This window comes from Eschscholzia californica, unplaced genomic scaffold, assembly GCF_041429995.1.
Source record: "Eschscholzia californica isolate CP2 unplaced genomic scaffold, dmEscCali1.0.p SCAF_2, whole genome shotgun sequence".
Taxonomy (NCBI): domain Eukaryota; kingdom Viridiplantae; phylum Streptophyta; class Magnoliopsida; order Ranunculales; family Papaveraceae; genus Eschscholzia; species Eschscholzia californica.
In genome coordinates this window covers 40,036,329-40,051,307 of record NW_028238309.1, presented here as the reverse complement: position 1 = coordinate 40,051,307, position 14,979 = coordinate 40,036,329, and the positions used below count along the sequence as shown (strand labels likewise).

Here is a 14,979-nt window from a genome sequence, read left to right as displayed (position 1 = left end):
CGATCCTGAAAAAGACACAAGTCAAGGTCAAATAAAACGGTACAACGAAGTGATTTAGATATTTGAGAGATAGAGATGAGATTAAAATGAAAAGATGGTATATGACGAACATCTTGTAAATAAAAGCTATTTGAAAAATAGACGCAACCAATATGAAGGACCTTACCCTGTGCTCTGCGGGTAAGGGGACATAAAAATCCTGTGGTGCTATTGAATATGTAGAGAAACGAGAAAGAGTCGAACAAATATGTGTTGCGGCTCCTGAATCGATAACCTAAGGAGGGTGAAAAGAAGAAGAGAACTTACCTGTTAAATTGATGGGAGGATCCCTGTTGGTGCCGATAGTAGTTGTATTATTGGGCTGTTTGTTTTGATCCAAAAGGGCCAAAATCTATTGGTATTGCTCGGCCGTGAGGGACGTTGCTGCAGGCACCCTCAAACTTGATTGATCAATGACCGCGGCATCAGCTGGTACGGACCGAGATTGGGCTCGGTTTTGCTGCCCATAGTTCAGTGGGTAGCCATGGATCTTACAATTGTCGCAAAAGGGTCGGGCACGCTTGGATCGTTGTCCATTAAAACGATCATAATCATTGATTCCAACGGCAAGGGCAGCAGTCTCAGTATTGATATTCATAGGAGTAATAAGACTTTGCCGAACTTCCTCTTGTTTAACAAGGGAATGAATCCGAAGAATAGATGGGAACGGGTCCATTAATAAAATTTGGCTTCGGATAGCCGAGAATCGGTCATGAAGACCTTGAGAAACTTCATTTCTCTATCTTGATTAGTCCAATCAATCAAAGATCTGCCATGTCCACATATACATGGTTCCGTGGTCATTAAGGAGTTTAATTCATCCTGAAGAGCTTTAAGATTAGTAAAATAGGTTAAAACATTGGAACCTTCTTGTTTAAGACATGAAATAACTCTCTTTAGCTGAAAAACTTTAGGAGCATTCGTTTGATGAAAACGATCATAAAGATTTTTCCAAATATCGAAAGCATAATCATCATATAGAATGGAAGAACGCAAAGAAGGATCAACTGAATTGATAAGCCAACTGGAAACTACATCGTTACATCGTCCCCATAGATGTAACTCAATAGGATTGGTGGGTTTAGAAATTCTCCCATCAACAAATCCTAGTTTATCCTTAGCTTGGAGAGCTTTAATCATTCCTCGAGACCATGAAGAGTAGTTGTCGCCTGTTAGAAGAGGCGTAATTAAGATAGTGGTGGGAGAATCCGAGTGATGAACATCAAACGCTCCACTAGAATTAGTAGTAATAACATGAATAGCTTCAGATGAAACATCAGTGATAGTCATTGTAAGAAAAAAATAAGTCTTTGATACCATGTGAAGAGGTATAAACCTCCTTTGATGATGAAAAGGGAGATTGAACTCGGGTGAAGTCGATAGTGAGAGATGGAACTCGAGTGAGATCGAGTGGGAGATAGAGAGAGCGAGATCGAGTAGTAGAGAGATGTTGTAAGTACAATTGCTTTATTAAGTCTCTTTATATATTGTTTGTTTACATTATGCATGGGGTCCTATTTATAAGATTACAATGATTAGGGTTAGGAGGAAATATCTCCACTATGGTAATCTAGAAGATGCTTATCTAATGCTTATCTAAATACAACAATCTTATAGTATCTTGTAGTAGTGGGATTCCTTGTAGTAGTAGGATTCCTAGTGGGAACCGGGTCCACTCGGTTTGGTCGAGTGGAGTGGACCGGTGTGATCTCCTGACAAAATCTCTTCAAATTTGGCTCATAGATCTACTGACTTGTTTGTAGTATCCCAACATTGGATATGTTGCTTGCTCGTCGATACAGGATGGAAACATTTAGCCCAAGATAACTTTTTCTATCATAACTGATTAAAGTGCAAGAAAAAAATACCCAAGATGATCAAAGTTGATCCAAATGGGTATTTAGTTTATACGGTTTTGATCAGTTGTGACAAAAAAATCAAGAAGAAAAGAGGTTTAGAGATAGAAAGATGAGATTATTACTTACCCGATTTGTGTTCTTCTGACTCCTTCGTTAATGGATTGAAGGAGAACGAGTGATTAATAAGGGAACCATAATAGTTAAGGCTACATTCATTAATGGATTGAGGGAGAGAAAGTGACTAATAAGGGAAATGAAAGTCTGAAGATTTAGGGAGATTTAGGCGGGAAATAGATGAAGCGTAAATTTTTCCACGGGAGGAAAGGGAGAGCGCAACATGGAGTGGGTAAGAGGGTGTTTGATTTTTTAGCACTTATAAGTGATAGCACTAGTAAGTGAACATCACTTACCAAGTGATATCACTTAATAAGTGCAGCACCGTTTATTTTTTATCACTTATAAGTGTAATGTCGTTTGTTTTATCATTTATAAGCGGTATAAAAAACTATGAATTGTCTAAATTATCCTTCTACGAAGTCTCTTAATTTGCTACTTCTGTTACTACGTAATTACTCAAAGAATTAATTATATTTAATCAAACTTCACATCATAGATTGATAATGTAAATAAATTTCATGTCAAATAAAGTAATGTAGGAAAATATGCATTAAGCTATAACATTTGCACTATTAACTAGTTTATCTGCAATTTCGTTTCGGAGTTGGATCATTGCAGCTTGATCTTGAGGTTGAAATGTCTGAGAATGTGGCATTGGATCATCAGAGTCCATAGGAACGTTGTTGTTTATCTCTGCGTCAACATCTTCATATTGTTGGAACAATGAATCATCAAGTGAATGTCGACGAAGATAATTGTTTCACGCCATGCATCCAACCACAATATGTATCTGGGTTTGAAAACTATAAGATTTCTTAATATTGGAAATCTACACTTCAACACACTAAAGGCTCGTTCAATCACATTTCTTCTTTACCAATACCAGGTCCAGATTTCCAACTCGACAACCAATATCTTTGATTGCGATAAGGAGCCATAAACCCTCTAGTGTGGGTGTAAGCAAGGTCACATAAATAATATTTATCTGCACCAACGAATATAAAATAAAATAAATATTAGAACTCTGAATAAAATCTTATTTTGTATACTGAACATTAAGTATGACCTTCATTGCATTATGATCTTAAGACATTCATCAACAAAATAAGTTTTGGCTTTTACACCTTCTTTAAGTTCCTGACCCATTTTCTTTGTAAAAATTTCTCTATCAGCTTTGGACCCTTCCACATGATAGCGTATAATTCCAACTAATTCATTGTACTCCGCAATAGCTCTTTTTCTTTTTCCTGAACCTTGAGACCTTTTAAGAGTAGGACTTTGTGAAATAGTAAAATCTTCCAAATAAACATCATTATTTTTTGAAAAATAGTCATCTTTGTCAAGATCTACAATAGTTTCACCTTCAGTAGAAGTGAATTTTTCATAGTCATCCTTCAAGGAATCATCATGCACATCTTGATCAAATAAAATAGGATTGTAAGCAGTTTCCTCAGTTGAGAGTGTACCCTCAAAGAGTTGCTCCAACTCCTTAAAATGGTTCAAAGGTTGAGTTCTAAACTTTGCAACCCTCTTCTCTTTCTACATATGCAAAAAGAAAAAAACTAAATTATTACTTACGTTATACTAAACTTAATAAACTAGTATTTATCTTAAATATGCCACTTGCCTCAATTAAAGTTCTGCATATCTTGGCGGGCCAATCGAATGTTCCATGATCGGCGTTGTAACCAAGACCAGTCTTATGTGTGAGTTGTCTCCAGACCATATACCCGCTCTTCAGAGAACTCCACTTATTCTTAAGGGTCTTTTGGTCAAAATTCTGATTGTATTTGTTATTCAATTTTTTAATAATGTTAGACCAATTTCTTAGAGAACTTCCAGCATAACCAATACTGCAACCGACTCCAAACATAAATCGATGAAATCTTTCTCCATTGTCGGGTTCAATTTCCAGATTTGCATATTTCTTTTTGTCTCTTTCTCGGCAGACTCTTTACGCACAATATTTAGCTTCGACATTATTCTCTTACAAAGTAAACAAACAAAAAGATTTAAAAATTTTGAGATGAATTTTGCTGAAGTAGTAGTAGAGAAAGAATATTTTCTTTTTACTGAAGATTGTATTGAGTGATTTTTTTGTGCCATAAAAGATATATTAATCAACGAATAATGCAAAAAAAATAATAATGAAAAAATAGCATAACAAACTATAATATTTTTCGATGAATTGAAGTTGCTTATATGTTGAATAATGTAAAAAGAACTATGATGAATAAATAGCAAAAAAAGCAAAATAGTATTCGAAGTGAAAGAATATTTTTTTTTAGTGAAGATTGTATTGAGTGGTTTTTTTGTACCATAAAAGATTATATTAATCAACGAATAATGCAAAACAAAAATAAGGAATAACTTAACAAACCATAATCTTTTTCGGTGAATTGAACTTGTTTATATATTAATTAATGAATAATGTAAACATATGAATGAATAGCAAAAAAGCAAAATAGTATTATAGTAATCAATGGCATGATTTATTTAGATGGAGACAACACATATCAATCAAACAAGAAATTAAATAAATAATAAAGTTTATGGAGAACGATTTCTTTTTCTCTGTCTAGAACCCTTCTTCTCTTTGATTTCTCTTCCACCCATTTTTCACTTTTTCCCACCACCAACTTCAGGGTTGTAGGTGGTTGTCAATAAGGTATAGCTTTTAGGGTTTTAGGTGTTCATTAATAGGTATAGCCTTTAGGGTTTTAGGTGGTTATTAATAGGTATGTCTTTTCCATGCACACTATTATTAATGGTCGTTGCTATTTACGGAGCTACTAAGAGCTTTTAGAGAGCTGGCTATTTGTAGATACACTTTTGCTATTTATAGAATTAGACCCCTATTTTACAGATAGGTCCTTCCCTCCATCTAGAACCCTTAATCTCTTCCCTCCAAAAATTCTTAAAGCCATTCTTTCAACTTTTATCCTGATGTGTTAGGGTTTCAAGGCTTTTTTAAGTAGTTTTCAAAGAAATCTTGTTATAGATTTATCTTGAATCATATACATTCATAGAAGTAGATATCTCTTTAGCTCTTTAGTTTTCAAGGAAATCTTGTCATAGAAGATAAGATTTTTTTTTGCCAAATTTTTTGTTGGTTCTGACCAAAAAAATTCGATTTAAATTCGGTGGTTCCTGCCCAAAATCCACTTTTTTTGTTGCCATATTTTTCTTATAGTTTTTGTTGTTTTCACCGAAATTTGTTGGTAAAAATACCACCGAAAATGATCGTCGTTCTAACCATCATTTCACCGAAAATTTGGGTCGTTCATAAAAGTTAAAAAAAATGTTGACCTAGAAATCTAAGTTCTTTTTTAGAATAATCACCACAAATTAGTTTATCTTACCTCTAAAGTTATGTCTTCACTTAGAATGTTGTTATATGAGTCCAATGAAGAGTTGTAGTTGAGGTCTTCTATATCAAATTCTTCCATTAATGAAGCTCCTTGACCACCAAGATACTCCATTAATGCACTTTCCTCATTGTTAGTTTCTTCCATTACTAGTGTTTCCGGTAGGTGATTGTGAGTTGATTGTTCATAGTTGTGGTGGTGGTTCTTGGGGTGGTGGAAGGTGGGTTTAGGAACGAAGGAGATAAAATATCTTCTACTCTATAATCAATATATTTTTTTTTCAGTTTGATCCTTATCAAAATTTGATTTTAGTCCCTATGTAATCTGTAAGTAGCAAAGCCTTATTTATAGAGAAAGTGAAAAGTTTTCAACTTTTGGGCTCTCTAAAGAGCCAAAGTAGCTCTGTAAATAGTTTTGGCCTTCTAAAGAGAGATTTAGAGATAGAGAGAGAGAGAGAGAGATTTAGCCAAACAACACTGGAAGTTACCAATGAAGTAAGAGTAAAATCCCTAAGAGCCATTCCCGTTCCCTTGCACATGTAATAAATTCTCTTCTACAGGAGTCATCTTATACTGCAAAATTACATCGTTATAGTTTATAAATTAACTCTTGGTATTCTCATCATTCGTATAGGCTCACTTGCAAACTTCCTCAAACCTAAAATCGTGTAACATTTACAGAGAAACCAAGTATATATCTTAACACTCAATGTCCAGATACACCTGCCATACGTTGGCCTTCGTCGTGAACAGGTTCATGCACTACTTTTTCCCTCAAGAGACTGAAACTTAACAAGGATAAGAAACCAAAAACTAACTCGAAACTCACCACAATTCATGAACCTAGAAGACGGGAATGTTGTGCGATTAAACTGCACTATGCAAGGATTGAAGAAAGAAAACATTAATTACCTGAAGAGTTAATTTTTGGATTATTACTTCGACTTGCTACGAGTATAACAATGCTACTTGATCCTCTAAAATCATTATATATTTATACTTGTACTTTCTAACATCTGTTTATTAGAAGCTCCACATTTTTCTGTATAGAATTCTTCCTTATTGGGTTTTCATCTAAAAAAAACATACATAAATATGGTACTATGGATTAATCATGCTAGAGCTCATATCAAAATTTCAAGATGAACATGCTAAACAAAAGTAAATGCATACCTTTGAATATGCTGACTTCTATATTCCGACGTAAAGAATCTTTTTGAATCTATAATCATCTTTCTTCCAACTTGTCCCACAAGAAACTAAAGGGAACTTTTAGTGAACCTACAAAACAAGGATTTAACATAACAGTTTTTTGTTCTCTCCAAAGTGAAATAATATGGACCAACAAAGAGGGGCCAAAAGAGAGATTTAGTCAGTGACACACTTCTCAAAATAACTCCGGTCGTTATGTAGAGAAAGATAACCAGCCAAATGGAGAAACCAAATCCCATCTAATCTTCATCCAACCTGTTCTTTCTCTTTTCAAAACTCACAATTATTTCTTTCCATCTTCATCTTTGTCTCTCTACTGTCCGAGACTCATTTTCCTTTTCAAAATATTACTTCCTCTTTCTCTTAAGACAAGGGAAGAAATCTCGGATTTCTGGGATCAATCACGTTGGTTGGGAGAATGGAAAGAAAGGTGTAACATGGAGCATTGTGCTAGTGTGCTTCACCGTGGAAACGACCGTCAGATGGAGTCGTTCGGATCTCACGCCTCGGATGTACGGAAGTAAGTTGCGGCAAACCACACAGCATCAGTGCTTTAAAACACGAGATCCGGTGTTATGCGGCCAAGCGAGTATAGTATGGCTCTCGGATAAGAAAGCACCACGTAGTCCTTCTCTGTCCCGCGTACCTGAAGATGTCCCGTTGGTCAACGAATTTTGACTTCGTCTTTGACTTTCGCTATATTTCGTATCCGGACTCCGATTTGACTTCCGTTTTTCACCCACGGATCCGTCCTTGACTCTGCTTTCATCCTAGAATCAACATTTCCAAAATCAGCAAATGACCAAACTACCCCTCATGTGTGTCTTTCTCCCGATTTTAACTATTTTTCACACCGAACTCCGTAAAAGACACCTGAGAAAGAAAATCAAACAAATCATCAGAGTAACCGCTCGAACTGGACTAACTAACCCGATTTAAGAGATTCAGATGGGACATTTTCATGTCTCATCAACACACTTCTCTAAGTGTGGCATTTAGGCTATGGGTGTACTGCTATCACGCACTAGGTGCCCTCTAGTATCTTACGTACTGATGGACCTAAAAGGTTACCTTAAATAGGTCTATACCGCAAGTGCACGGTGGTCAAGTAGTAAAATCCCAGTAAGACCGGGGTCGATCCGCAGGGACTAGTCAAACCTATTCTAAAACTTAGAAGTAACACGTTTTCTTTTAAAATTGGGTTTTTGTGATAAAATAATAAAATACTAAAACAAATGATAAAGATGAACTCAAATGGGGGGAGATGACCTAGGGTTTTAGAATCTGTTTTAACAAGTATTAACGACGACCCAATCATGCATATCTTTTTTATCACTCAAGTTTTGGTAACCGAATGTGCCAAACCCCGGAAAATGTTCGAATTAAAACTGAATAATCCTAAAGTCAAAACTCAAAGTATCGAAATATCGAACTCGCAACTATTAACTATCAATCTATAAGCACACACCATCAAAGGACCTAACCTAAGTATGATGTGTCAAACTAAAAGTATAGCTAATGAAGAAATATTCGTCTATTGAAACTAAGAATTCTTTTATAAAAATCAAACCACTTCAAGATATTAGAACATGAAAGGAATATCATAGAAAATAATATGTTAGAACTTCATCATAAACCCTAGTCAGAGAGTTTTAGCTATCCATGAAACAAGATTAAACTAAACATGAAATATAAGAGAGAAAATGGAAGAAGGATAAAGTTTTTCTCACTAATTTAACCAAACGCGCCCTAAGGGAGCAATTTTCTCATCTCCTCGGAAGTATTTTCTCTGTGGGAAAATAATTATTCAGCAGCTCCCACTCACCAAACAGGGTCTTCTTCAACACAATTTCTCTCTCTCTATTGTATTTCAATTCTTCTAATCTTTCTCTCACTAAACTATTAGAACAAAAAATTGCAAAAGAAATTTGAAGAATTAAATGTTCAATTAAATTCTCTGTTTCTCAAAACTCACTTTCTCTTTCTTTGTTTTCTCCCTCTACAATCAATGATCTCTCTCACAAAGATACAAAAGATTGAAGAACTAAAAAGAAAGAAAATCCAACATAAACTCTCTGTTTTTTCTACTAAACTCTCTCTCTCACTTGCTACAATTTCTGATTTCTCTCTCTCTCCAATTCTAGAATTTCAGTGAAGAACAAAGGAGAAGAAGATGCAATATGATTCCTTTTTGCTCCTCTCTCTCTCTCTCTGCTTTTCAATTGGTTGAGCTAAAAAAGAGGTTGACCCCCAAAACTGAGATAACCCGACCCCTGTTCTTATGTTCTTCTTATACTATAAGAGAAGAGAATTCTCTCTTTAGAATATCTCAAATAAATCTCCAAAATACTGACTTAATCACCTCTCTTTTTTCCAGCCAACCAAATCTCTTTTTTTTGTTAAAATAGTTGATGGTGTGTTAGTGTTGCTTTATTGTAGAAGTTTGAGCATTTCTACATGCACAATCTTTCACTCCACTTAACAATGAAAGTTTCGAGATAAATTTCAAAGTTTTATGCTTAATAAGTAAATCAGATGATAACTTAATATATTTGTAGGAGCAAGCATTTTTACTGGAATGTGGACATTTTTCAGGTGTTTGAATTCATCCGTGGACAAAATTCTCACATTTGAAGGAACTCGGATGCAATATTTTTGTTTCATCTTGTTCACAAAATTCACCTGTGGGCAAAAACGGTCAAAAATTGCTATATATTTGATTTCATCTTGTCCCTTCATTTTGATCTTGTCTCTTCATTTTGAAAATCCGAAGTAATATGTAAATGAGTTAGTAAAAGGTGGTGTAAAACGTAAAGGGACAAGAAAGTAATATTCAAAATTTTAAAGTTAAATGTAATAGAACGTGGGGATATATGAAATTATAAATGAAATATGGAGATTTATGTAAAGAGCTTTTCAAAACACGGGGATTTCAGTAATTCTCCCAACATAAGATTCATTTGAACAACCTAGATTAAAAGAGAATGGTTGTGTATGTGTTTGACCAAATAAGCAACCAACTCGTCGTCTAGGAGCATTTTTTTTGTGGTATAGTTCAAAAAAAGGGTTATTTTCCAAATAACCCCCAACTTTGTGATCAGCTTCCTGCCTAGCCCCCTATTTTATCAAAAACACCCAGATGCCTCTCTTTTTCAGTTACCGTTATAACTCCGTTGACTAGTCATCACCTCTCTCTCTCTTCCACCTCATCGCCTCTCTCTGCCACCTCATCTTCTCGCCACCTCATCGTCTTCACCGGCGAAGGTCGCTGGCCGACCAATTTTCCAGCTGGCAACCTTCAAACATAAAAAAAAAAAAACATTTTTTCCTCTCTTCTCTCTCTAAATTTTTTTTTTCTTTTCTCTCTCTCTAAACAGATCTACAGAGAGAGATGAGGACAGACCTTTGAAGGTCTGCGATTCTGTTCGCAATCTCAACTCCTGCCCACGACGTAACTTCACAATTATAATCCCCATGTATACAAATCAAAATAATCTCATAACATCAAAGGTCCATCCTCCTCTCTCTCTCTCTTTCTAGATCTGTTTAAAGAAAAAAAATTCCTTTTTTCTTTAGAGAGAGAGAGGAGAAAGGAAAAAAAATGTTTTTTTTTATGTTTGAAGGTTGCCGGCCGGCAACCTTTGCTGGTGAAGACGATGAGGTGGCGAGTAGATGAGGTGGCAGAGAGAGGCGATGTGGTGGAAGTGAGAGAGGTCATGACTAGTTAACGGAATTATAACGGTAATTGAAAAAGGGGGCCGTCTGGGTGTTTTTGATAAAGTAGGGGGTTAGGCATAGGGGTGGGAAAAAAATTCGGAAGACCGCTATCCGACCCGTTCGACCGAGATAAAAAGTGTCCATGGACACCCGATGGTCATAACTGTCAGTGTCCGACCGGCCCGAAAGAATTGGCGGACGGTCACGGTCAAAATTCTATGTCGAAGGACCGACCGCTGACCGACCGGTACGAGTGACCGAATAGGTTGACCGACTAAACTGTCCTCATTTTTAGAAGTTGACCGTTGAATTTTATGGACATATGAATATATGATGATCGTTGGCTATAGTCATATAGTCCTTTGGAAGACCAAACATTAGTGCATGGCTTAATTATATCTTGTCAAATGATGATCTACTGTGTTTTTTCTTTTTTATATTTACTTTTGATTTCTTGGCTAAACATCTTCATTTGTAAGTAATTTTGTTTGTGGTATTAAAAATAAAGTTCTGAATTAAGTAAATTTATTGGAAAGTCCGGACCGAGACCGTCCGGTGTCCGACTGGACCGGTAAAATAAACGGTCTTGGACGGTCAATTGACAAAGAATTCTTGAGAGTGACCGTCCGAGTCCGCCCGAGTAAATAGGTGGTCACCAACAGTTTATGTCCGAGTCGACCGGTTCGATGAAGTTAGAGTCCGATACCGACCGGTCCGGACCGATTCCCACCCCTAGTTAGACAGGAAGCTGGTGACAAAATTGGGGGCTATTTGGGAAATAACCCAAAAAAAAAACATAAGCTATTATTAAGCATTCAAAAATGTAGACTTTGACTCTTCTTCAACCACCACTCATTCAATTTATTTGTTGATTTCGTGCATTCTCTTTCTCTCTCTCTCTCTACTGTTCTTTATCCCTCTAGGGTTCTTTCGGCTTCATGTCTTTTACCTGAACCAAGTGGTCGGCCATTCAACTTTCAACACCATTTTTCTTCAACTCAAGCAACCTTCAATTGAATGTATTTCTTCCTTTTACTTGTAAATTTCATTCCCAGAATCACCACACACAATCTCATGGGCGTTTCTCATAATCATTATCTCCAATGAGAATTCACCAATTTCCATGGCTTTTGTTAATTTTCTTGCTTTTGATACTTTCCCAAGCTAAAACCATTCATACCCAATGTCTCAATGATCAGAGATCTTTGTTAATCCAATTAAACAACAGTCTAATTACTTCCCTTCCTTTGATTTCAAATACTACAAAATCAAAACTTAAATCATGGAATTTAAACAAAGATTGTTGTTCTTGGGATGGTATCGATTGTGATAAAGTTGGTCATGTTACCAGCTTGGATCTTAGTACTGAATTCATCTCTAGTGGACTTGATAATTCAAGTAGTCTATTCAAACTTCAGTACCTTCAAAGATTGAATTTAGCTTTTAATACTATCAATTCTTCTTCAATTCCATCTGGGTTTAGTCAATTAAGAAGTTTGAATTATCTTAATTTGTCAAATTCAGGCTTTTCTGGGCAAATTCCAATTGAGATTTCATTTCTAACAAGGTTGGTTACTCTTGATCTCTCTACCTTTTCTCCTGGTACTAATTCATTGATGCTTATTAATCCAGATCTTAGAAATCTTACTAGTAATTTAGTAGAACTGATAGAACTTAGGTTAGATGGTGTAAACATTTCAGCTCATGGAACTAATTGGGGTCAAGCCTTATCTTCTTCAGTTCCAAAACTTAAAGTATTGAGTTTAGTTAATTGTTATCTTTCAGGACCTTTTGATCAATCTTTGTTGAAACTCAATTCACTACATGAACTTCGACTTGATCAGAATAATATCTCTGCTGAAGTACCTGATTTTTTCGGCAAATTTTCGAACTTAACTTCTCTTCATCTTAGTTCTTGTGGGTTGTTTGGGAAATTACCAGATAAAATTCTCCAAATCAAAACATTAGAGACACTTTATCTATCAAATAATAAACTTCTTAATGGTTCTTTGCCTGAATTCCCAAAGAATGGTTCTCTTCAAACATTAGTACTAACAGAAACTAGTTTCTCTGGTGAAATACCCAGTTCCATTGGTAATCTTAGGTTATTGTCTAGGTTAGAGCTTATGAATTGTCGCTTTAATGGATCAATTCCTACTTCGATGGGGAATCTTACCCAACTTTCATATTTAAGACTTTCTTCCAATAGTTTCAGTGGTTCAATCCCATCGATCCGTTGGTCGGAGAATCTCGTTCAGATTGATCTATCTCATAACAGTTTAGTCGGTCCAATTCCTTCTCAATGGGACAAGCTTGTGAAGCTAAATACTCTGAACTTGAAAAATAATTCACTTAATGGAACTATCTCATCAGCTCTGTTTACTCTTCCCTCAATCCAGAAATTAGATTTTTCTCTCAATCAGTTCAGTGGTCGACTGAGCGAGTTCAATACCACGTCTTCTTCCCTGTTGGATAGCCTTGATTTGAGTGTTAATAAGTTGGAAGGGGCTATTCCAAAATCAATTTTCCTACTCTCCAACTTAAAGATTCTCATACTTTCTTCAAACAAATTCAATGGAACTATAAGTTTAGATATGGTTTTAGAGAAATTTGAAAGTCTTTCGAATCTAGATCTTTCAAGTAACAATTTGAGTATGAGTACTGGTGGTAGTGGTGCTAATAGTACTGTATTATTCCCTCAAATTGGAAGTTTGAAATTGAGGTCATGCAATCTGAGAGAGTTTCCCACGTTCTTGCAAAACACAACCAGATTGAGCCAGTTAGATCTTTCGGACAATCAAATTCGAGGGAAAGTACCCAACTGGATTTGGAAAATTGGGAATGGAAGTCTAACTCAATTGAATCTTTCTCATAACCATCTGGAAGATCCTGACCTGTCATTACCCAACAATAGTTTCAAAGGTCTCGCGTTACTTGACCTCCATTCCAACAAACTCCGAGGGAAGAACTTTGTTCTGCCACCATCTCTTGCTGTTTTGGATTACTCAGATAACAACTTGACTTCCATCCCGACCAACATCAGTGCTTACCTCTCAGCTTCCATTTTTGTCTCTCTTTCAAAGAATAGGATTAGTGGAGAAATCCCAGGAACAATTTGCAAAGATGCTAATTTTCTTCAAGTTCTAGATCTCTCAAATAACAACCTGAGCGGGTCGATACCCGAATGTCTAGGAACCATTAAAACCCTAAGAGTACTTAATCTAGGTGGAAACTCCTTTAGTGGAACCATGCCTCCGAAGTTTCTAGGACCAGGAAGTTGTAGTTTAAGAACTCTCACTCTCAACCGGAACAAATTAAAAGGTGAGGTACCAAGATCTTTGGCTTCTTGTAAAATGCTAGAGGTACTAGACCTTGGGAATAATCAAATGAGTGGTAATTTTCCTTCTTGGTTGGGAGAAATACCTAGTTTACGGGTTCTTGTGTTGAGGTCAAACAAATTCGGTGGGGTGTTAGGACATCAAGGAACTAACAACAACTTCCGAACGTTGCAAATCATTGACATCGCTTCGAACAATTTTACGGGAACTTTATCTGGCGATCACTTTTCAAATTTCAAGTCTATGGTAACAAGTGAACAAGAAGAACAGTCGAAACGCAAGCACGGAATACTAAAATTCAGGTTCTTAGAATTTTCCGAATTGTATTACCAAGACACAGTAACAGTTACCAGCAAAGGGCTAGAGATGGAACTGGTGAAGATCCTAACTATTTTCTCCTCCATTGATTTATCAAATAATGGATTCGCAGGAGAGATTCCTGAAACAATTGGAAATCTTGAGTCACTCTATGTTCTTAATTTTTCACACAATGCTCTCACAGGCCATATTCCATCGTCAATCGGGAAACTTAAAGATCTCGAGTCATTAGATCTCTCGTCGAATATGCTGACTGGAGAGATCCCAGTTGAATTGGCAGGTCTATCATTCCTTTCAGTATTGAACCTCTCCTTCAACAAACTTGTAGGTAGGATCCCACCTGGTCAACAGCTTATAACATTCATGGCAGCTTCCTTTGAAGGAAATGATGGATTATGTGGGCCACCCTTGCCCAACTGCAGCAAGATTACCATGTCTACTACCAATATGGCATCATATTCTAAGGATGAAGCTGATTGGCAATTCATAGTAACAGGATTAGGATTTGGAGGAGGTCTTGGAATGGTTCTCGCGGCTCTAGTATTTTGGAAGAAAGGGAGGAAATGGTACGATGATCACATAAATAGAATATTTTCGATAATTTTACCCGTGCGGCTGTTTCGTGTAAGTTGTGATGATGGCAGAGTTGATGTGGAGGAAACAACCAAAGATGAGCGCAAGGAGAACAGAGGAGAGACCAATGTCGATGAGGAGGAGGAAAATGAAGAAGGTTTATTGGGACACTATTGTGTCTTCTGTACCAAACTAGACATCACTATGAGAAGGGTTATTCACAACCCTAATTGTAATTGCCATAGTTGATATCCCATTTCTTTCTGTAAGCCTAAAGTTACAAGATTTAGTTCTTTTTAGCCTGCACATAAAAGAAGATACAAAATATAAACCCAATTTGAGTAGGTAATTTAAACCATTATTGTAATGTGTATCGGTTTTTGTTCAAGATATAGCAATTTGGTTTCGGACTCTAGAATTTCATCTATAGTTAGTAAAA

At 36.2% G+C, this 14,979-nt stretch overlaps 2 protein-coding genes across 2 annotated transcripts; one reads left to right on the top strand and one right to left on the bottom strand.

The window, feature by feature from the left end:
- Window positions 1-714: 714 nt before the first annotated feature.
- On the bottom strand, window positions 715-1,329 carry LOC147557868 (uncharacterized). Its single transcript, XM_086658953.1, has one exon. It carries the CDS (start codon window positions 1,327-1,329, stop codon window positions 715-717), a length of 615 nt encoding a protein of 204 aa, XP_086515079.1.
- Window positions 1,330-11,142: 9,813 nt separating this feature from the next.
- LOC147557867 (receptor-like protein 7) lies at window positions 11,143-14,955 on the top strand. The gene has a single exon (XM_086659444.1). It carries the CDS (start codon window positions 11,415-11,417, stop codon window positions 14,787-14,789), a length of 3,375 nt encoding a protein of 1,124 aa, XP_086515570.1. The 5' UTR covers window positions 11,143-11,414; the 3' UTR covers window positions 14,790-14,955.
- The last annotated feature ends 24 nt before the right edge of the window (window positions 14,956-14,979 follow it).

Coding starts and splice junctions, on each gene's coding strand:
- LOC147557868 (XM_086658953.1), bottom strand. CDS start 1,329: ATGACTATCACTGATGTTTCATCTGAAGCTATTCATGTTATTACTACT.
- LOC147557867 (XM_086659444.1), top strand. CDS start 11,415: ATGAGAATTCACCAATTTCCATGGCTTTTGTTAATTTTCTTGCTTTTG.